The sequence below is a fragment of the Pteropus vampyrus genome, unplaced genomic scaffold, assembly GCF_000151845.1.
Source record: "Pteropus vampyrus isolate Shadow unplaced genomic scaffold, Pvam_2.0 Scaffold459, whole genome shotgun sequence".
NCBI classification, from domain to species: domain Eukaryota; kingdom Metazoa; phylum Chordata; class Mammalia; order Chiroptera; family Pteropodidae; genus Pteropus; species Pteropus vampyrus.
The window spans coordinates 353079-374987 of NW_011889240.1; the positions used below are offsets into that span (position 1 = coordinate 353079).

Genomic DNA, 21909 nt, shown 5'->3' on the forward strand with positions numbered 1-21909 from the left:
TCCCCAAGGAGAGCCACTCCTTTGTCTTGTTCCCTGGGTTGCGGGGAGGGAGCAAGTGACATGAAGATGGCAAGGGTTGTACGAGAGGTCACCACCACGCTCGTGGGAGGAGTGGGGAATGCCCAGTGGATTTAGGATGACAGGGCCTACTGCCCTCAGGGTGCCACTCAGCCTGGAGCCGGTGGGTGCCCTGTGTACACGGGGAGGCCAAGGCCCAGAAAGGCAGGGATAGGCCACCTGGTGCCCGGCTCCTTCCCGGCTCGCGAGGGGCTGGGAGGACTGACCACAGCGGGCACCCACTTCTACCGGAGAAGGGGAGTGAAAAGAGCCTTCCAGAACAGACAAAGGCAGTGCTGTATACCGAGGCAGGGGACACTCACGCATGCTCCTGCTGGGGGTCCGGATGGGCTTGTCGGAAGATCGGAAGGACGACGAAGCTGCTCACAGACAGAGCACAGAGGGAGGTGAGCTGAGAGCTCCGGGGTGGTGGCTGGTCCCATCCCGGGGTCCCTTTCGCAGAGGGAGGGTGGGGGCTACCCAGCCCCACGGTCTGGAGAGAGTGGCTAGGCCCTAGGGCCGCGCAGCCCTTCGCTGGCTGTTACCTGTGAGGCTGGGGGTGGGGGCGCAGGGGAGGCCCCCGTTGGACTGCTCAGGCTCTCCCAGGTCGAAGGGTTCCCGGGCTTTGGGCTTGTATTCCCGCCTGGGGCGTGAAGAGGCTTCCCGCATCCTGCCGGTGAAGGCACGGGTGTCAGCAGCCATACGGCCTGTTCCTGAGCTCTCAGTGCCAAGGCCAAGGAACCTGCCCCCCAGCTGTTGGTGCTGTTGCCACGTGGGCGGGGAGCCCTGGGGAAGCTGTGAGGAGACTCCCCAGGCCGGCCCCCCAGACTCGGGCCAGTTGGCTGTGTCCCATGGAATCCCACCTGGCCCCACCAGGGAACCACTGCTACCCAAGGCTCCCCTTTTCTGCCCCAAGTGCGTGCAGGAGACCGAAAGTGGAGGAGGGGTAGACCTCCCCACCCCAGACTGCCTCCCACCCTCGGGTCACTCTAGCCCTCTCCTTTGGGGACCAGGACGAGCCAGAAGAGGTCCTGCTCCCTCCTGCGACCCCGACTCCCACCCACACAGCCTGGAGAGTTTATGAAAAGCCAGCCCCCAGGCTTTGGAGCCGTTCCCAGCAGCACTGGGCTGTGGGAGGAGGTGCACGGGGCGTCCAGGGACCGCCTGGGAATCTGCAGTAGCGACTCCAGGTTTCAGGAAGCCCCACAGCACGGAGCAGGAAGGGGCTCACCGTCGCTTGAGCTTGTTGGCCAGCTCATCCAGGATCTGCACGGCCTGCCGGTGGTAGTCCAGCTGGGCGTCCACCAGGGCCGAGAGCTGGCTCACCTGCTCGATCTGCAAGCGAGCAGAGCAGCAGGACTGAAGAGAGGCCCCCCTCTGGCCCCCGCCTCCAGGCTGCCTCCTGCGGGGCCCCTTCCCAGACCGCTCCAGGAACAGGGGCCGAGCTGACCCTTCAGCTGCAGCTGGAGGAGGGTGAAGGGCTCGAAAGAGACCCCAAGGCTTCAGGGAGCTGGTCACTGCTCCCCTCTGGTTCTCATTCCCTCTTCCTTCCCTTCACGCCCCAAGCAGGCACTGAGCCCCCGCTGGGCTCGTTTTAGGGGCTCCCCAGGGTGGCCCCGGGAGCAGAGACGTACGTCGGTCTCCAGGAGGTTGTGCATGCTGGTCTCGGCCACCTCCTTGGACTCCTCGAACTTCTCCAGGGCCTGGCGCAGCTCCTCGTCGGGGATCTTGCCCTGCCGCTTCTTCTTGTAGTCGAAGTCCAGGCGGCGGCCCTCCAGCTTCTTCAGGTGGTGCTGGGGGCGAGGTGAGGGTCACACCGGCAGCTGGCCCCGGGACCTCCGGGGGGGCCGTCCCAACATCATGCGTCCCTTCCCACTGCGAGCGTGTGTGGTGGCCAAGCCGGGACCCAGGACGGAGGGACCCCCGAGGGCGTGCTGGGGGCGTACCTGGATCTCCTTCAGGTCTTTGTCGCACAGGTTCTGCAGGGGGTCGATGAAGTTCTGCTTGACCTCTATATCCAGGGAGTCCTTGACCTCGGCCAGGCACTTCATAGACTCCCCCGCGTCCAGCAGGGCGTCGCCTGTGGAAGAGGAGGGGTGAGGGGACAAACCGTCACAAGAGGCCTTGGCTTTCGGAGCCAAGACACCCCAACTCCTAAGCAGCCCCACACCCTAGAGCCAAGGACTGGGAAGAGAATTCAGAGCAAGTGACCATAAAGCCTAAATCTGAGCCACACTGGCCGGAGACTGGCAGTGACGGGAGTCGAGCAGTCTGTCCTCTCGTGCTCTGAGAGGAACCTGGGTTGCTCTGCACCAGCCATGGCACCGGGGGCCGTCCCTCAGCCTGGGCACCCAGGTGGGGCTGGGACCCCCACTCCCCTGTGCAGGGAACAGAGGGTCCTCAGGAGCCTCAGCTGCCTTCGTCCTGGGACTAACCAGCACTAGAAGAGACCGGCGCCACTGAGGGATGTGCCCTCCTCGCCACTGTGGGGAAGCTCTGGTCCTCTGGTCCTCAGCCTGGCCACCTCCCCACGCCACCCTGCCGGGCCCTCACCGAAGTTGGACTCGCCGCCCAGCTCCTTCCCGTGGCGGATCATGCACTCGCCCAGCAGGCCCTCCGACTGCGGGTAGCCGGGGCTCTTCACCTGCCCCCGGATCTTGGACACCGTGTTGAGCATCGTCAGCTTGGCTCTTGAGGCTGGAATAGAATGGGCCGGGTGAGCACGTGGGCGATCTCTCCAGGAGCCACATGGCCTGCACTTGGCCAGCACTGCCGGCTGGCTGCCCCCAGGGCCTACTTATTCCCAAAGAGCTCCCCTGGCCCGAGGTGCCTAGCTGCCACGCTTGCTGACGACCAGGCCACGGGAGTGGGCCTGCCCTCCCTGTTCTCGTTGGCCACTAAGGATCACGGGCAGTGGGCCACCTCATCCTAGGGCATGACCCTTCCAACCTTGGCCTGGGGAGCAGCACCCCAGAGAAGTGGTAGTGGGCAGGTATGGGTGTGGACAGGCACTCCAGGCGCAGTCTCTGCCCGGGGTGGGGGAGGAGCTGTGCCCGCGCCTCTGCCCACTCGCGTCTGTCCACCGCGGGCCGCCAGGGACAGGCCTGGGTCTGCTGCCTGTCCCGCGTCCACTGCCTCCTGCTACAGGAACCAGGGTTTGGATTTTCCTCAAGGAAAGGCCCCTGCTTCTCTGTCACCCTAGGAGACCCCACTGCATGCTCCAAGGGCGGGAGTGTGGCTGGGGCCCGACAGACGAGGGAGAGGCACCTGATTAACGGGGCTGTTAGCTGTCAGGGTGACTTAAGGCTAGGACCGACAGGAGGGCTGAAAGCCGTCAGACGAAGAAAGCAGCAAGGAAACGCGCGAACGTAGAAAGGGCACCTCTGGACCCCCAGACCTGGCCGTGCCTGAAATCTGCCGGCCCCCGGGCATTTCAGTTCTGTGAGCCCTGACGTTCCCCGCTGATGCTCTGGTAACCAGGCGAGTCCTGAATGAGGCAGGGACGCTGGGGAGTCGGGGCAGACCCCTTGCAGCTAGCTGGCGCCCTTACCTGGGTTGGGCTGCAGGTATTCAATGGTTCTGGCCAGCACTTCCACCACGGCCTTGCTGGTGACATCCACCTTCTGTAAAGAGAGGCAGCATGTGGGGTTTCGAAACCACCAGGGCGCCCAAGGCCAACCACAGGCCCCTGACACCCCCTGCCCCAGCCCCCAGCCCCTGCCAGCCTCAGAGCTCGCACAGGAACTACCGCTGCTCTGGCGCTGCCTGGCCTCTCATCATTCAGCACAGCGCCCTCGTCGCTGCCTGCCAGGGCCGGGGGAGCCTGCTACCTGTCCAGTCCATCCTCCTGTGCCTCCCTGGCCCCGGCTGTCAGAACTGGGTCTGTAGAGGGCCCGGTAAACAGCGCCAGCCTCAAGGGGCACACCACCTCTCCCGTTACCTTCTCCATCTCTTTGAAGTCATCGTCAAGCTTGGTCCCTTCGGCCCCTCCGACCTTCTCGCTGACCAGCTGGGGGACAGAAAGAGGAGGAAGAGTGTGAGTCTCAGGAGAGAAAGAGGAAGCCCCAGGTTTCCTTCCAGCCATGTCCACCGCCGGTGGGAGGGTGGGGGGGTCAGAACACGCACGACGGCTTCCCCGGGATGAAGTCGGCCACCGATGGCAAGACAGGTGGCCGAGTGAGGTCCTGGCTCCAAATCCACACACTCCTTCAACAGATGGGTCCATGTGCCCCTGCAAGTCAGTGGTTCTCGACGTGGCCACACTCTGGGGGTACGGGAGGGAGGTGGGCACGGGTGTGGGGGGCCACTGTGTGGGGGGGTGGAGAAGGTACTGGGGCTGGTGCAGGGCCCAGACCGGGACTGTCACCACCTGGAGCTGCCAGGCATGCTCTGTCACACACCATGCCCTAGGGAACCTCACGAGAGAGGCAGAAGCTGCCCCCCAGCTTCTGCTAGCGAATTCACGAGGAAAGACCCTGGCCTCCCCTAGGTGTTTTGGGGTGTTCCGCTGTGTTTCACGGGATGGTTTCGCTTCTTCTGCTTATGGTAAAACAGAACGTTCTCAAATTCGGTGGTTACCAGAGAGGGAAGTGAGTCTGCTGCCTGGCGGGGACGCTTCTCGGCTGAGCTGGGAAGCAGGTGCTCGAGATCGCACCCTCCGGGCCGAGGGCGCTGAAAGGGGCGGCTCTCCCAGGAAGGGCCCTGCCCGCTTCGGCCACCCGCTGAGGGACCAACGCTCTCTAGCGTTCTGGACCTTGGCCGCCTTTGAAGAGCGGCGAGGACTCTGACACACAGGAGAGAATGTGCAGTGGGACAGTCCCCAGAAGAGACTGTGAACAGCCACCGGAGAAGCAAAGCGGGGAACAGGAAGGAGAAGCCTCTGCCCAGGGGCGCTGGATGACGGCCACCCCTCATTGGCAGGCGCGTCTGCAGTGACCACTGGGCAGCAGCTGGAGGAATGAGCTGGATCCCGCGAGTGGGGCCACGGCGCTGTGTCATCTCGGCTGTGAAACCCGATCGACGTGACCCAGAGAACGGACAGGACGGAGTACAGGCTCCGTGACCGAGCAGACAGTGTACTTTGCTGAGGGGGGAAGGAGGAAGGAGGGGGAGGACGAAGGGGAGGCAGAGGGGGAGGAGGGAGCTGGCACTCAGGGTGCCTGGGGCCGCAACGCGGGGATGGGGGTGCCACGCCTCCTGCCCAGCGTGCCTGTGCCTCATCTAGCCACTGTACTCTGGGTGGCCATGCGCGGCACTCGATGACTGGGTTACTGGGCCCCCTGTCCTCTCCTGGCCCGGGCCAGGGTCTGGGCACAGCCTCCCTACCTGCCCTCCGCCTGTCTGACTTCTCCCTGGCCCTCGGGGAGTGTGCTACGGTGACCCTGCCTACAGCGGGCTACAGAGCAGCCCCCTCCTCAGAGGTAAGGGGACCAGACACGGAGACGCGGAGTCGCTCGTGGGCAGTCTGGAGAGCCGGAGACAGCGGCCCGGGAGCCGGAGGGCCTCAAGGGTTCAGGCCTAGCCACCGGCCCTGCAATGTGACGAGTCACGCCTGAGGCAGGAGGACAGTACGCAAGGCCTCGGAGATTGTCGTGGCCCCAAGGAGTGCCTCTCCGGTGAGGGAGACAGAAACGTCAGAAGTAACGTCAGAAGTAACAGCGACGCAGGGAGGAACGCAGTGACAGCCGCAGGGAGGTGTTAGCATGCCAGCTCAGCAGCAGGATGTGGCCGTGGCCAGACGGGCCACACAGCCTGGCGCTGGCCACACTGGACCTCAGCAGACGGGTAGGTTCCCAGCAGGCAGAGCAGGGCCAGCCTGGAAGAGGGTCTTCTGCTTGAGATGCAAGTTTGGGGGCGCAAGGGCCACCGTTCCTGGTCCATTGTGAGCCAGGTACTGTGTAGGCACATTCTGTGTAGGCATGATGTCATTTATTGTCACATTACTTGATGGCACTGCAGGGTCCAGTACGCCCAATTACAGATGAGGAAACCGAGGGCTGAGAGACGGCCGAATTTAAAGGCCGTGGAGCTGTACGTGGAGGGACTGTGAGCTGCGACCAGGCCTGCCAGACTGGCTGGTCCACCCTGTGCCGTGCCCTGTCCTGGAGGACTGGTCAGCGATGGAATGGGGTGAAGCTTGGGGCCTGCGCAGGGCCCAGGCGGAAGGGCGTGGGGCCTCCGAGGCCTGGGGAGGCGTCAGACCTCGCCCCACTGCAGAGGCCCCAGGAGGCAACCGTGATGACCCTGGGCAGGGCTGAGGAATTCCTGAGCTGGGATGACGGCAGGGGGTGGGGAGCGAGGCGCAGCTGCACCCCTCCCTGCTAGCCTCCTGCCATCTGGAGGGACGTGCCAAACAGCTCGGAGCAACCCCTCGGGTTTCCATTACGGTCTCCTGTGTCGTGACTCAGACAGCCCACGACACGGGCAGGGCCCGGCCGACACACGAAGCTGCCGCCTTCTCGATCTCCTTTGTCTGCTTGTGCTCCCAGGCCCGACTCAGACGCTGGCAGACGTGGGCGGTGCGCTTTTTGGCTAACCAAACTCTTTCTGGAAAAGTGAGCCAAGTGTGCTTCTGGAGAGGTAACAGGCAGTGCACCAGCTGCACCAAAGCCTCCTGCTCTCGACATGTCCATCCCTGCCCAGAAACCTTCAATGGCCCCCAGTGTCACCAGGATATGCAGGACGATTTCCAAAGCCAGGGCCCTTGTGAGTGGCTCGATTATGAAATGCTTGCTGGCGAGGGCGACACTGGCTGCAGGCAGCTCAGAGCGCCCACAGGGCCCAAGGGTGAAGGCCAGAGGCGTGGGGCCAGGCCACTACCCTTAGGGGTGACAGAGAGGTGCCACCCTCCTAGCCCAGCCGGGAGAAACCAGAGGGTGGACATCAAGCCTCAACCCAAGGAGACGGTGAGCAGGAAGACAGGCCCTGGGGGCCAGGGAGAAGCCCACTCCATCACAGCCCCCAGTAGACACTGAGTTGACCGAAGGAGTAAGTCCTCACCCCCTGTTAAACCCGCAGAGGGAGGTGTCCCCGAGTCAGAACTCCCTCCGCCGCAATGGGAACTCCAAAACAACCCGGGGTTTGCTGGTGCCCTTCACGCCTCCCGGCACGTTTCCTCTTTACCTCAGATCAAAGCTAAAAGTTTAGAAAGCAGCTCTGTGAACGGGAGTGGTGGAAATAATCAGCCAGGAAGTAGCTTCTAAAGTTACTCTATAGGTGGAAACCCCAAACTGAGCACCGTGACCATCGGCTCAGGCCCCAAGGGGCAGACACGGCCCACAGACACAGCGTGCGCAGTGTGTCCCGGGTTTGCTGGGAAGTCAGTTCTGACAGCAGCAGCAGGAGAGGGAAGCCCAAGGCCTTCTCTCAGCAGAGAGGGCAGGTGCTGGGGTCTGGGGCTGGTGGCTGAGAAACCAGCTCAAAAGCAGAACCCTCAAGTCCCCCAGGCTGCAGGTACGAGGCAGCTGTGGGGTCTCCCACCTGGGGTGGGGGGTGTGGGAAGGGAGGGGGGCTGGCTGTCGCTGTGGAGAAGTCTGGCACAGGGGCCTTAGTCAGACCCGGCCTCTCTCAGTCTAGGTAGTTTTCTGCCACAAGCAGCACCAGCCATTGAGGTCACATCTCAGGGCGGCTCAAGCCCACCCGCCTCTTGACACACACGCATCGCAGGACTGCCTGGCTCCCAGCTCCTCCAGTGGGGCCGGCCCAGGGGGATCCATGCTTTCTGTCTGCACGGCGCTAAGCTGACTGCCACGTGAAGCCTCAGCTGCTGCTTCCCCGCCTGGCATGCGCTGTCGAGATGAGGGGGAAACCCGTAAACAAGAAAAGTCCTCTCAGAGTCACCCGTTTGGCTTAATGCAAGAGTCTGAGCTGGAAACGGCTCGGGCACTGGGAGCAAAGTGGGTACCGGCCATTGGAAAGAACTGACTTTCGAGGGAGAGGTGATGGCGGGTGAAAGACAATCACGAAGTGACCATTAGGATGGAGTGGCGAGCAGATGACAAAGCTCCTTGAGACATGACTGAGGTCCGGCTTCACGCTCTGGCCTCCTTCTGCAGGTCCCCATACCTAAAGCCAGGGGTCCCTCCGGGTGAGCACAGAGAAAACTGCCCCTGCAGACATGGGCTGAAAGGAACAATTTTTCTTTGCTGACGGCAAAGTCACCAGACCTCCACGAGTGCCTGGTCCAGCCCTCATGTCACCGTCACACTGTTTTCCTGATGAGACCCCAGACTGTGACACTAGCTTTAAATACCGAAACCTTCATGAGGGCCCCTGTGAGATCCCAGAAGCCCCTCTGCCCGCCCCCCACCCCCGGCTCACACTCACATCATTTTCCTCCCCTGGACCCCTGGGCGACCTCCTCGCCGGTCTGTCCAGAACCTTCGGCCCCAGCACCAGTAACCGATGGCAAGCTCCCAGGGCACAAGGTCCCCATGTGTTGCTTTCTGCTGTCACCCGGCACCATGTGTGGGAGGGACGGATACCGTCTGACTGGTGGGCCCAATGCTCTACACCCAAATTGCCCTGCGGGCCAACTGTGGCTGGCCCCCCGCCCGCACGAACGCATGCCCTGGACAGGGTCGAAGCGGGTGTGGGCTGTGCCCGGGCTCCTTCCTCACCTCCCAGAGGAGCGGCTAACAGAATGCAGCACGATAGCACGAGAGGGCCCGGAGCTAGGGGCACATGTGACCACAGGGCCAGAGGAGTGGGGGCTGGGCAGACACAGGTGGCTGCAAGGGGCCTTGGCCTCAGCCCTGTTCGAGGGATGTGCCTCCCTCCCTTGCCCCTGGTGACTCAGGGGTCCTTGCAGACGGGGTGACAAGGAACCCACACCCTGCCCGGCCTGCCCTGCCCGTGGATGGTGGCGGGAGAGACAGGCTGAGTTGTGGCCCGGTGGCCCAGAGGCTAGGCCCTGGGCATCCGCCCTACACGCTGTGGTGGGCGGTGGCCTGGGGTCAGGACAACAGGTACCCTAGTTCCGGCCCCTCTGGGGACCCTCCCTACTTCCTCATCTATGACCGAGAGCACTGGCCCAGGTCCAACTCTAAGGACTGGCTGCCCTGAGATTCCCACTCAGACGCCAGCCAGCTTCCCAAGAGGAAGCAGAAGCACTTAACGAAAACTGCTCCCTCATGGCTAACCAGTGCCCTGGTTAACCTCGGAGTTGGGGAAGGTGGGGGCCCCACTGGGGGTTGGGAGGGCTCCATGTTCTCTCAGCTGAGGAAAGCTGGCTTCTGAATGAAGCACTTACGGTTTGCAGTGGGAAGCCAGCCCGGCGGAGCTGAGAAGGGGTCCCAGAACCTCAATGTTTCTGTGAGACGCAGCAGAAACTACACAGCTTCTTGGACCTGCTGCCTTGTTAGCCCTTTTGTCATTCCTAAAAACCCCAACGGGAAGGGACAGAGCCAGCCAAGACCTTCAGAGCCCATGTGGCCCAGTTGCAGCCTCTGGGCAAGTGTCTCCACCTTATAAATGGGACAACTAAGACCCGCTGCCCAAGGCCAGGCAGTGTAGTGTATATGTCTACGTATGTCTTGGTGTGCATGCGACACCAAGACAAACAGGTGAAGTAACTGGTCTCCGAGTCTTAAATCAGGCACTCCAAAGGCTGCCCCGCCCTCTGATCTGCTTCCTCGTTTTCAGAGACTGCCCAGGCCTGGAAAGGTGCTGGGGCACGAGGGAGCTGACTAAGGATGAGCAAGGGCCCCTAGGAGACTGGGCCCTGCCTGGCCAGGAGTGTCCCAGACAGGGCAAGGCCACACCCCCAGCCCCTGGCAGCAGGCCTGACCCAAGCCAGCACCCTGGGCAGTGAGAGGGTTCTACCCCCAACTGAGATGCCAGCGACGGACTGAGGCTCGTCCCCGAGGAACGAGTCACATGTGGATCTCTCACTAGAGCTTAAGTCCCTGGACAGACACTGACAGGCCTCATGCACTTTAATTTCTCAGCTTGGGGATGAGGCAGGAGTGTGGCACGTCACTTAACTGGGAAAATCAATTTCACATGAAAACTTATAAAAAGAAACACCCAACCCACACACAAATGAGGTGATACATCCCCCGGGGCCTGCCTGGCAGGGCGCCCAGCCCCGCACGACTGGCAGCGGGCCGGGCTCACCGTCCAGGCGGCCGGCAGCGGGATCTGCTGCACTTATGTGCAGAAGCGATACGCTGTTTCTGCAAACTCATCTGTTACCGACGGCAAAGCTGACGCAAGAGAAGCCTTTCAGGAAGGAGTGGGCAACAGGACTTGGAAGTCCTGTGGGGCACAGAGCTGCCTGGCCTCTGGGAGGCACGAGGACGACCTCTGCGTCAGACGCTGTGACCACAGCCTGCTGCTCAAGAGGCTGCAGGTGCCCAGTACCAGTCTCGGTGAGGGGTGACGAGCACCCCAACGATAACGAGCTAGGGTGAGCACCTGACCGACCTCAAAGCCCAGGGCCCTGCCTCTCGGAACGCAAATGCTGTCTCCCCGTCTCTAATTCCCCTTCCATTTTTAAAGGCCTAGCTAAGAAGAAGCCGTCCCTTCCAGGAAGCCTTCCTGATTCTCCATCGCCTACCTCCTTACCTAAGCAGGAGTGACCTAGTGGTCACTCCTGGTACCTTCTCTCAAGCCCCTGCTCCCTTTGGACCCTGCCTTGGGCTAGGTTCTGTTTTCTGCTCTGCCAAGGCACCTAGCTCACCCCACTGCCTGACGGCCTCCTCTGCTGGACTGTCACTGCCGCTCTCTCGCTCAGAATGACATCTGAGACTCGGGGAGCGCTTAGCTGACATGACCGCACAGGGGCCTGACCTCATCCCAACACACCATGGTGGCTGAGCTCTGGGAGGGCAGGGGCCTCAAGGGCTGGCTGCGTGACAGCACTCCCCTACCCAAACTTTCCTTTACGCTGCTTGCTTATGGAAAGTTCGAGCTAAGCGGGCACTCTGGCCAGAGGCTGCCAGTCCAGTTCTCCGCTCTCTGCCCATACTCTGCCCATGGCTGGCTCCCACACCAGAGAGCAAAGGTTCAGGAAAATATGCAAAAGACCACAAATCTGGGGAAGTCAGGCCCGGGTTGGCTTACACCCAGAGGACCCCACCCCCCAAGCAGGCTGGTTTCTTATCAAGAGGAAGCCCCTGGAAGAGACATGTCTGTGGTGTGGGAGCACAGGACACAGGAAAGGAAGGCCGACAGGCACACAGGCTCTGAAGACCGAACCGAAAGGCCTGAAAACACACCCGGCTGGAGCTGGGACACACTTAGGTGCCCTGTGGCTCACGGGGGAGGGTGGTGTGGCCTGGGTGCTGCCCCCACCCCAGACAGCCCCAGGCAGCAGCTCTGAGTGGGCATTGAGGAATGTGTCCTCACCTGGTTCCACTGTTCACCTGTCACACCAGGTGGTGACAACAGGCTCAGCTGACAAGTGACTCATGGCCATGGTGGCTCAGTCACCGAGACCAGTTTCTTCAGGTCTGGCTGCCAACAGCACCTGGGCAGGTCACGATCCCGGGAGTGCTCGGCGCAGCACACCGGCCCTCACCGTGGGTCAGTGATGGGCGCTGAGTGCCAGGGCCACGTGTCAGACGCCAGCGTGCTGTCGCCCTGCACGCCGCACTGTCATGTCTAGGGACACTTGCTCTTCTACACTGCAGTGCCGGCTGGAGACCAGCAGCTGCAAGGAATCTCAGAATCGCCGTCAAAGCTCAGCGCACAGACCAGGAAGCCGATAGGGCCAAGGAGGAGGGAGCTGCCAGGGCCGGGCAGGCAGTTCCAGGTGGGCGCTGGGGCAAAGTGCTCCTGTCTCCCGCTGCTACCACCCTAGAGCCATCAGTGGGCGGGCCTTCCCTTCCTGAGGATGCGCACTCAGGCCGTATGGACACAGGATCGGACACAGGCTCGCTCACATCTCTGCTCGGGCTCCAGAGGTGGGGGCAAACCCAGACTGCAACCCCCTCAGGTGCAGGCGGAGAAGTACAGTTCTCAGGGGGTCCTCTTCCTCCTCCCCCCACCAAGGCTCATCGTCATCCCAGCAACTCCACTGGGGCCAGCCTCGCCTCCCCACCCCAAATACACTGTCCCCAAACACTAAATCCCCATCGTCGGCAGCAGTATTGGCCACAGTGACAGAGTTTGCAGGGCAGCACGCTGGGCACCCAGTAGGTGCTCGGGGGATCACTCCTCGTTGAGATGATACATAAATACCCGAGTGCAGACCCCGTGGCCCAGCAGCTCTGTCTCTCCAAAACAAAGGTGTGCCCGAGGCCCCAAGGCACTGCTGGACGCTGGGGAGCAGAGGGGGCCCGGATCACAGAATGGGGACTGGGGCTGGCTCTGCCCGTCTGGCTGTGCCTTTAAGCAAGAATGTGCACTCCTCTGGGCCTCTGTTTCCTCAGCTGTAAAGTGGGGTGACGACGACGGTGTGCTGTGGGGCTCGGGTGTGATCTGCCCCACAAACACGAGCCTGCCATCGGCTGCGTGACACCGTCCGGAGTGGGAACCGGGCAAGGAGGCGTGAGCGGGTGGGGGTCTGTGGCGTGGGTGGGGTCTGCCGAGTGGCTGGGTGGCGGGTGGTGCAAACAGTCTGGCGTGAGCCCTTCTGTCAGGGGGAGGACGACACGCTGGTGGCCCTCCTCCGAGGGACTCGCACTTCCACACGCATGTCGCCCCCCACGCCGGGACACATGCACATGCTGTGCCAGCATGGCCGACTGCGCGCTCTCCGTGGGACCAAAGGGCCCCAGGGCTCAGTGAGGGGGTCTCACCCCGACGCCCGGAACCCCCCGCACCACGTACATCTGTGGGTGGGTGACTGTGAGGCATGAAACAAGAGGTGACACGGCTGGGCTTGCAGGGTGACGGGCAGCGCTCGGCGCACACATGCTGCCCCGTCCAACCTGGGCACCGCGAGTCTCCTCCTCCACCACACAACCTGGCCCACTGGCCGTCCTGGGACGCCCTGCCCTCTCTTGCAGACGGTGCATGTCGCTTCAAGGAGCCGAGCTCGCAGCCTGGGCACGAGGGCCCCGGTGGCTGTGCGATGCTAGCTTGAGGCGCCCTCAGCAGCAGTGGCTTTTCATCTTCTGCTTTCGCTTTTTGCAGGAGAAAAGCTGCCCTGCCCTCTTCCCCAGGTCTCGCGGCCACAGTGCCATGCGGTGCGCGTCTGATGTGGCCACTTCCTGAGCTGGGAGCCACAAGAATATTCGAATCTCTTTCCACCAGAAGACATGGGTTTGGCAGCAGGGTCTCCACCTGGCACTTGCGGAAGCTTCTACCGCCCGGAAGGATCGACCCCACAGGCAGCCGACCCCACAGCCAGCCGCGCCAGGCTCCTGGGTGAGGGCTGGGAACACGACAGGCGGGGCCTGGCTCCGGCACCTGCCTGGGGAGCCCTGCGCCCTCTTCCTCTCTCTCCTTCCTATGTGGAGATTCAAAGCCAATGCCCTGGTCATGTCCCTATGAACCACCCCTGGCTCTTCCCTACAGGGCGCTTGTCACAGGGACCCTGGGTCACCGTACCAGCGCTATTTCAAACGCTTAGCCACCATGCGCGTTTGGGACACTCTCCTGCTTTACGGCAAACGTTTAGGGTCAACATTGGATGGCCAGATCCCCAATTTTGATAGAGTTGCCCTTATTCATTCAATAAATATTTACTATTTACATGTGCCAGGTTAGTAGAGGAAAAAAAAAGATTAATAACACAGGCACACAAAAAAATGATAACGTAAGGACCTCTGATAAGGGATCGACAGGGAGAAGCCACTTATTCCCATGAGGAGGGAAGCAGAGAGGACACACGAGGAGATGACCCTGGACTGGGCTCTGAAGGGTGGACTGGAATCAAACACAGGGAAGAGAAAAGGGCGCGAGGGGCGGAAACGCAGACACACGGGGACACGGGCGCTTGCGCCAATGCGGAGGACAGGGGCACCGAGGGCTGCCTTGGAAACAAATGCTAGACGTGATTCTGAAGTGTCCCTTTCGAAGATGTGGGAGGGTCATCAGCGTGAGCCTCTGGGCTCTGTGGTAGGAAGAAATGTGCCATCAGGCTCGGGGACCACTGAACACTTTCTACAGAGCGGGTGAGAACCGACACAGGACACAGGTCGAGACACGCTCCGCTGCTCCCGAATGGCGGCGCCCGGGTCAGACGGGTAGTGGCGGTTCTGGCATCAAATCCGAACAGAGCCGGTTTTCAGAGTCACATTAAACGGCCGTGGAGGGCTTCCTATCAGTCCGCAAGCTTTAAACCACCAAGGCAAGATTCCTGGAACCAGGGAGACACTTCTGCATTTTCAGTTTTGGCCCGCAGCCCTGTAACTGAGGACGGCAGGGAACACCGCTGTTAGCACGGTGCCTGAGCGTCCACTCGGCAAAGAGAACGGGCCGGTTTTCTCGCTGACTTCGGTCATTAAGCTGGGGACGGGAGCTGATGAAGGATCACACACACGCGGACACAGACACACACACGCGGACACACACACAGAGACACAGAGACACACACATGGACAGACACACACACACGGACACAGACACACACACACGGACACACACACAGATAGAGACACAGAGACACACACATGGACAGACACACACACGCGGACACAGACACACACAGACACAGACACAGACACACACAGAGACTAGACACACACAGAGACACAGAGACACACACACGGACACACACACCTCTCCAAGGTCGCTCTGAGAGCCTTTATCAGGACAAGGCTGTAGAACAGCGCGGGCCTGTACGAGTGTCCTATGGCTGCTGTAACGAATTTACCACAAACTTATTGATTAAAACACGCATCCTAGAAGACACCAAAAAGAAGGGAAGGATATACTTTGCTCATGGATTAGAAGGATTAATATTGTTAAAATGTCCTTACCACCTAAAGTAATCTACAGACTCATTGAAATCTTATTAAACTGCCAATGGCATGCTTCTCAGAATTAGACCTAATCTTAAAATTTATATGGAATCACAAAAGACCCTAAATAGCAAAGGAAATTTTGTGGGGGAAAAAAAAAAAAAGTGGGAGGTATCACACTCCCTGATATCAAACTGTACTACAAAGGTACGATAATCAGAACAGTATGGTACTGAGATAAAAACAGACATACACACTAGAGAGCCCAGAAAAAATCCTCACTTACACGACCAACTAATCTATGACAAAGGAGCCAAGGATATACAATGGGGTACAGATAGTCTCTTCAATAAGTGGCATTGCGAAAACTGGACAGATATGTGGGGAAAAAATGAAACTAGACCACTCTCTAATACCACGTACAAAAAATAAACTCAAAATGGATGAAAGACGTAACTGTAAGACCTGAAACCATAAAACTCCAAGAAGAACACACCGGCAGCGAACGCTGACGTCGCTCTTAGCATTATCTTTTTGGATGTGTCTGCTCGAGCAAGGGAAACACAAATAAAATGGGACTACATCAAACGAAATAGTTTTTGCACAGCAAAGGAAAACATCGAAAAATGAAAAGACAACCTACTGAATAGAAGGAGATTGCAAATGATACCTCTCATAAGAGGTTGATATCCAAAGTATATATGGATCTCATACAACTAAATACTAAAAAACTTCAAGCAATCCAATGAAAAAATGGGCAGGGGACTTGATTAGACATTTCTCCAAAGACATACAAATGGCCAACAGACATATGAAAAAATGCTCAACATCACTAATCATCAGGGAAATGCAAATCCAAACCACAATGAGATGTCACCTCGCCCCTGTCTGAATAACCGTCATCAATAAATCAGCAAACAACATGTGCTGTCGAGGACGTGGAGAAAAGGGAGCCCTCGTGCTCTGCTGGTGGGACTGCGAATGGGGGCCGCCACTACGGAAAACGGTCTGGAGGTTCTTTGAAAAATTAAAAACAGAACTGCCACATGACCCAGCAATTCCTCTTCTGGGTATTTATCTGAAGAAAACAAAACCTTACTACAAAAAGACACATGCACCCTTATGCTCACGGCACCATTACTAATAACGGAAGCAATATAAGTGTCCATCTATAGCTAAGTGGACAAAAAAGATGTGATATGTATATACAATGGAATATTACTCAGCCATAGAAAAGAACGAAATCTGGCCACTTGTGACAACATGGATAGATCTAGAGGATGTTATGCTAAATGAAGTAAGTCAGAGAAAGGCAAATACTGCAGGATTTCACTTATATGTAGAATCTAAAAAAAACAAAACAAATGAATAAACAAAACAGAAACAGGCCCATAGGTGCAGGGAACAGGCTGATGGTTGCCAAGGAGAAGGGGAGTGTAGGGAGGGGAATGATTAAAAAACCCCAAAACCTAAAACACAATGTGACATTAAAACAACACAAAAATCTTAAAAGAGGCCAGAAGTCCAACGGATCTCAGCAGCTAAGACCAAGGTGTTGGCAGGGCTGCGTTTATTCTGGGGATTCTTGGGGTTTCCATGCCTTTTCCGGCTTCCAGAGGCCGCCCGCATTCCTTGGCCCGCGGCCCTTTCCTCCATCTTCACGGCCAGCACGGGTGGGCCTCGCGGCTGCCTTCTCCCTGGCTCTCCCTCCCGCAGCCACACCTCCCTCCGCCCACCGCACTTACAAGGGCCCCAGCTCTGGGACGCTCTCTCCCTCTCCAGGTCTGTAACGCCTAATTCCATCAGCAAAGCCCCTCGTGCCAAAGGAAAACATCCAGAAACCTCCACGGACTAGGGCAGGGACAGCCTTAGGGGATGGAGGGTGATTCCACTCGGCACAGGAACTACAGTCGATTCTCGATTTTTTTTGCTGCGGGTCTGTTCAATAAAGTCATCACAAACACTGAATTAGCAAGTAGCCACAGCTCCTGGAAAAAATACTGAGTTAGGTTCCTGGGAGCCTCTGGTCACAACCGATCCATACATAATCTAGTGTTCTGTGTATTTCTGTTTAAAGACGCCTTATTTAATATACATTGTGACCTCATTAACGTTGAGCTCAGCCAACAGCACTGTAATCATGCCTGCACGAAGCTTCTCTAACACTCCAGCTTCTCTGTAAGGAGCAGCATCGCAGCTTCCTTGGACTCAGCAACCCCAGACAGCACTATTCTTGGGGCTAATTTAAACGGCGAAAACACTCACAAAAAAATGCAGCACTAAATAAACAGCAAAAAAGGACACCAGTTTACAGTAAAAGAACTGAAACAAGGCAGAGCACGTCGGGAGACTCAAAATTTTTTGCCTCTCTGTCTGTACGTGTCTGCGGAAGTGCCACAGGTATTGATTTGGGGGTTACAAATAAATTTGAGTGAGTAGGTGAGATTTCAAATACAGAATCTACAAACGACGGGGATCAACTGCAGACCCCAGGTGCTGTCTTAGAGCAGCCTCACTGTGGAGACCAAAACAGAAAACCCGAGTTCTGGAGGAAATGACAGCTGGTGAAGAAATTAACTCTGTGAGGAAGACCCGGGGCAGAAGCGGGGTTCTGGGTGCTGTCAGTGTCTGTGGGCCTCCCTGGGCTGACCCACGGTTCGTGCCCCCTCTGGACCACACAGAGCTAACCCTGAGCTACGCCCCACCGCCGCCCCCGCTGCCTCGCAAAGGCGGAGCACGAGTGAAATAGCATCCTTACAAGGTCTCGAACACGTGACCCCCGCCAGGAGATCACGCAAATCGAACAGGCTGGTTTTTGCCGGGCTGGGACTGCTGAAAACCTATATGGTCACGTTAAACAAGGTGTGACTCTGGAAAAACTCAGATACACGTGCCCAAGGGGACAGCTGCAAGACTGCTCACTGGCACACTCGAAGAGCAAAACCTTGGAGACATCGATAGGCCCCTGGCAGGTGGACAGATAAAAGTGCTTTGGAGTCACCGCGCCGAGGGGGCCTCACACCTGTGGGTCATGGGCATCAGTGAGAACAACGCATACAAACAGTGCTGAGCAAAGCAGGCTCCACACGAGGACCAACCATGTGATACCATTTACACGAGGTGCACACTTGCAAAACATACTGTGTATTTTTTTAGTGATAAATTCACACACAGTGAAGGTATAGGGAGGGGCTTCAACTGTACTGCTGTTTCCTAAAGCTCTGGTGGGCGCCTGGCTGTCACCTGGTCAGTCTTCGTATCTCTATCTATGGATGAGACACTTTATAATGCAAACCGAAGGTGCCTGGGAAAGGATGTGCCCCTTCGTGAGGCACGCCGAGTCACCTAGCCGAGTGCAAACTCGTGGAGGGCCGTGACTCAGTCTGGGGGAAGGTCCTCCCTACCCCCACACGCTCCCCCTCCCAGGCCCGCCAGTCCAGAGACAGTGGGGGGACTCTGCCACACAGGACGCCCGCCGTGCTGAGGCTGAGGGCACAGGGTGCTCTGGGACAAAGCGGGGAGCCTGCTGTGGGACCTGGGGCCCGGAGAGAACACTCAGCTGCCCCTGAGTTCCCCGGGGAGAAGGGAGCGGATTAGGAACCTCCCAGAGAGACACACACGAGACTTTTCCACTGTGAAGTAAATGTGTCAGGGATGGGGGAAAAAGATGATCTGTTTCAACGTGCTGGCCCTCAGAGCCGACCTCTGTGGGGGTGTCTCATGCATATGTGCAGGGGCTCCAACCCGGACACGCACTCTGCAGTCTGGGAGGGGCTGCAGACTCAGGGTGAAATCTGACTACGGGGCAGTGAGCAGCGAGCAGAGACTGACTCTGAGCAAGGACTCCGCACCTCACGGAGGCAGCACAGCGGCTGGCCAGGCGGGTTAGGTTAGAGGATGGAGAGATCCCGTCCCCATTCCCTCGGCTGCCCTCCTCTGAACCACAGGCTGGCCTGAGGCCTGGTGCCCGCCTTCAGACAATCGTGGCTCTGATGAGCTGAGGCTGTCGGGTTGATGGACACCTGCCCATCTGCCCAAGGCAGCCAAGGGGCATCATCTTGGAGAAGTGGGTGGCAGGGGACAAGGAGGGGTCCTGGCGGTGAAAAGGGGGGAAGGAAGCTCCCAGGTTCCCTCCTGAGGGGCCTCCTAAGACCACAGGTCTCCTCCTCGCTCCTGGAGCTGAGGCCCCAAACGACAACAGAAAAGTCACTGGTCAACCGCTCTGCTTTACAGAGCAGGCTGGACTGACGTGTACCGCTGAATGATCCGAGTTATCGGCTGAGGTGGCGTCTAGGGACTAAGAATACTGACTGAACTGTGCCAGTTACTGTCACGCCTCTTCCCAGACACTTGGAAAACCCGCAGCTCCCTCTTCGGAGCCTCAGTCCAAGTCCGCAGGGTCTCCTGACCTGCGTGAGCACGACGGGGGTCGCTATGCGCAGTGCCAAGAGAAAGTAGTTTACAGGGGATAATGTTCCCAAAGCACGGAGGTAACATGGGGACGAGCGAGAAAATTCTTACCGCAGCGATGCTCTTTCAAAGCGCCTCAGTCCAGCAAGGAGAAGCTGTCAGGCGGGCACCGTTCTGGTTTCCACGCCTCTAACGAGAGGGAACAGACCCCAGGTTCTGAAGGAAGGTGTCCGGGAAGAACCGATTACCCTGCTTTGCTTCAGCTGTATTTGGTGGTCGAGTTAGTATAATTTTATATCAAAGAATAATATCAAGATCCCTTTAAATTTAAAAAGTGAATCGATTTAAAAGGGAAAAGATGCGGAGAAGGTGGCAGAGTGAGTCGGGGTTCTTGCGTGGAGTCAGGGTGAGGACAGGGAAGGGTAGGGGTGGACAGGTCAGGAGGCTGGCTGCCGGGGCTCCGGGCTAAGGAGCGTGTTGCATTTCAGGTACCAGCAGGATGGACAGGGACCACCATCTACAGGTGACGGGGAGTGACTAGGGATGCAGACCTGGAGGACAGGTGCATGAGGGGTAGTGGGTGCCAGGGAGGGAGAAGGCCACAGAGAGAGCCAACTGGGACATGTGGGGAAGGGGGGAGAAAGGAGAAGAAAGAGCTGGCAGGCTGACTGGGGGAACGGCAGGCAGATATGAAAGCCAGGGCTGGCAAACAGGGCAAGGCTAACTCCGGGCAGGGGTGGGAAGCCTGGCGGGCCTGGGCAGCAGGCTGCTGGAGGTGGGGAGTGTCCTAGCCTGGGAGGGCAGAGCCCAACAAACTCCATTTCTGAGCAGGCCGGGCATCTCCGGGTAAGTTTTGGCCTGGCCTCGGGGTCCAGTATCAGAGACTGCCTGAGACAGAGATCAGGCCCCTCCGGCCCAGCCAAGTGCAGGACCCCTCAGCCGCCACCCATGGAGGCAGATCCTAAGCCAAAGGGACAACCTCTGAGCTTTGATTTATTTTTTAAACCAGTTGGACCTGTTCCTGACCGAGCCCTCCAAGGCCTCATCAGACATCCCGCTTTCCTGGGGTTCTACCAGGGCCTGGTGCCAAGTCAGCCCCGGTGACACGACCAGAGGCCCCCACTTCCACTCAGAGAAGGAGTCCACTATTTCTGACGACACAGTCAGCAAACTGTGACCCAGGGGCCCCAGTGGCAAGAGAAAATGAGCGTTTGATGCGAGGGTGTACTCGGCGTGCGGCACGTGGGCGGCGACCACCGTGCCAGGTGCTTGGCCGTGAAGTGTCTCCGTTGGGCACTCGGGGGGGATGGCAAGGCAGAAGACAGATACAGAGCTTTAATGGGAAAACTTAGAGTGTGAGAGATCGGGGGTGGGCTACGGAAGGTGAGAGGCGCCCTTCGCTGCAGTCAAAGGGGACAGGAAGGGACAGGCAGCTGGGCGGGCCTGAGCAGACTGGTCAGGCTGGACTGTGCTGCCCTGGAACGGGCCAGGTGGGAACTGGAGCCGGGACCAGGGCGGGGGCTCCGGAAAGTCCTGCGTGCCAGGCTGGCACTCAGACTGCACCCAGGTCAGCCAGGGCGTCTGCGCACCCCGCACCCAGCCTCTGCCTTCTCGAGGCATGCCAACGTGGCCGTTCCCACGACCCCGGGGGCAGCCTCTGCTCACTCCCGTCCCGGAGCCCAGTGCTCCCGAGTGTCTGGGACGGGCAGGGGCCGGGCTCAGCAGCAGGTGCACAGCAGTGGGCAGGAAACGTGGGTCCTGCCTGCAAAGAGCTCACAATCCAGTGACGAGGACAGAATCACCACCCACATGAACCTCGGTCCTCAACTGAGAAGGCCCTACGTGGGAGTCCGCGAAACTGGGAGACGGGGCATCTGAGGGATCAGGAGTTTGGGAGGTCACCAAGCGAAAAGGCTGGAGGGGCACACGGTGGACTCGCGTTCGGATGCCCGGCCCAGGAGGCTGTCTGCTTCGACGCCGAGCCCTGCTGGGACTGCGGCTGCCGGGGCGGCTGCCTCATGCCGGGCGGGATGCCCACTGGTGGCGCTTAACACCCAGGTGTGGAAATCTGAGCAGCCAGGCAGCAGCCCTTTCCGCAGTGGGCAGGGGACAGGTGCTGAGTCAGGCCCTCCAGAGGAAATCGCAGGCCATTTTCCTGCTGTGGCTGGGAGTCTCCACGTGACCCCACTCGTGGGGCCCAGTCAGCAGGTTTTTCTAGGAGCTGAGCGGAAAAGGAAGAAGCCAGGAAGCTGGCTTTTGGGAAGCAGCTGCCAAACCCAGCCCCATGAAAGGGGGAGGGAGGGGTGGAGGGAGGGAAGAGGGAAGAGAGAAGCCAGCTGCCACATTCTGACACATTCCTCCATCCAGCTTTCCAGGGACAGCTTTGAAAAAGAACCCACACAGACTGCCCCTAACACTTCGGGCACATTAAAAAGCCATTAAGTAAAAGGCCTGAGCACAGGGGGAGCGACCCCAATAGGCCTGCAGAGCTTCTAACCCCCTGGGGGCAAAAAGGCCTGGAGAACAGAGAAGAGTTTCAGCATCAAACCTCCCGGTAAGTGGTAAGTGGTCAAGCGCAGACGCCTCACTC

The 21909-nt window shown here is 59.0% G+C and overlaps 2 protein-coding genes across 2 annotated transcripts in view; one reads left to right on the top strand and one right to left on the bottom strand.

Annotated features, from left to right (window-relative positions):
• Window positions 1–21909, bottom strand: part of SH3GL1 (SH3 domain containing GRB2 like 1, endophilin A2) — a 29305-nt gene that overhangs the window by 1644 nt on the left and 5752 nt on the right. The window contains exons 2-9 of the mRNA XM_011381916.2: window positions 3998–4066; window positions 3608–3680; window positions 2611–2754; window positions 2004–2137; window positions 1692–1850; window positions 1289–1392; window positions 603–727; window positions 381–437 (exon numbers count right to left, since the gene is read on the bottom strand). Coding sequence (XP_011380218.1) covers window positions 381–437; window positions 603–727; window positions 1289–1392; window positions 1692–1850; window positions 2004–2137; window positions 2611–2754; window positions 3608–3680; window positions 3998–4066 — 865 coding nt within the window. The remainder of the gene's footprint in view (window positions 1–380; window positions 438–602; window positions 728–1288; window positions 1393–1691; window positions 1851–2003; window positions 2138–2610; window positions 2755–3607; window positions 3681–3997; window positions 4067–21909) is intronic.
• Window positions 5516–21909, top strand: part of CHAF1A (chromatin assembly factor 1 subunit A) — a 50420-nt gene continuing 34026 nt past the window's right edge. The window contains exon 1 of the mRNA XM_011381918.2: window positions 5516–5557. The gene's annotated coding sequence lies outside the window, so the exon portion shown is untranslated. The remainder of the gene's footprint in view (window positions 5558–21909) is intronic.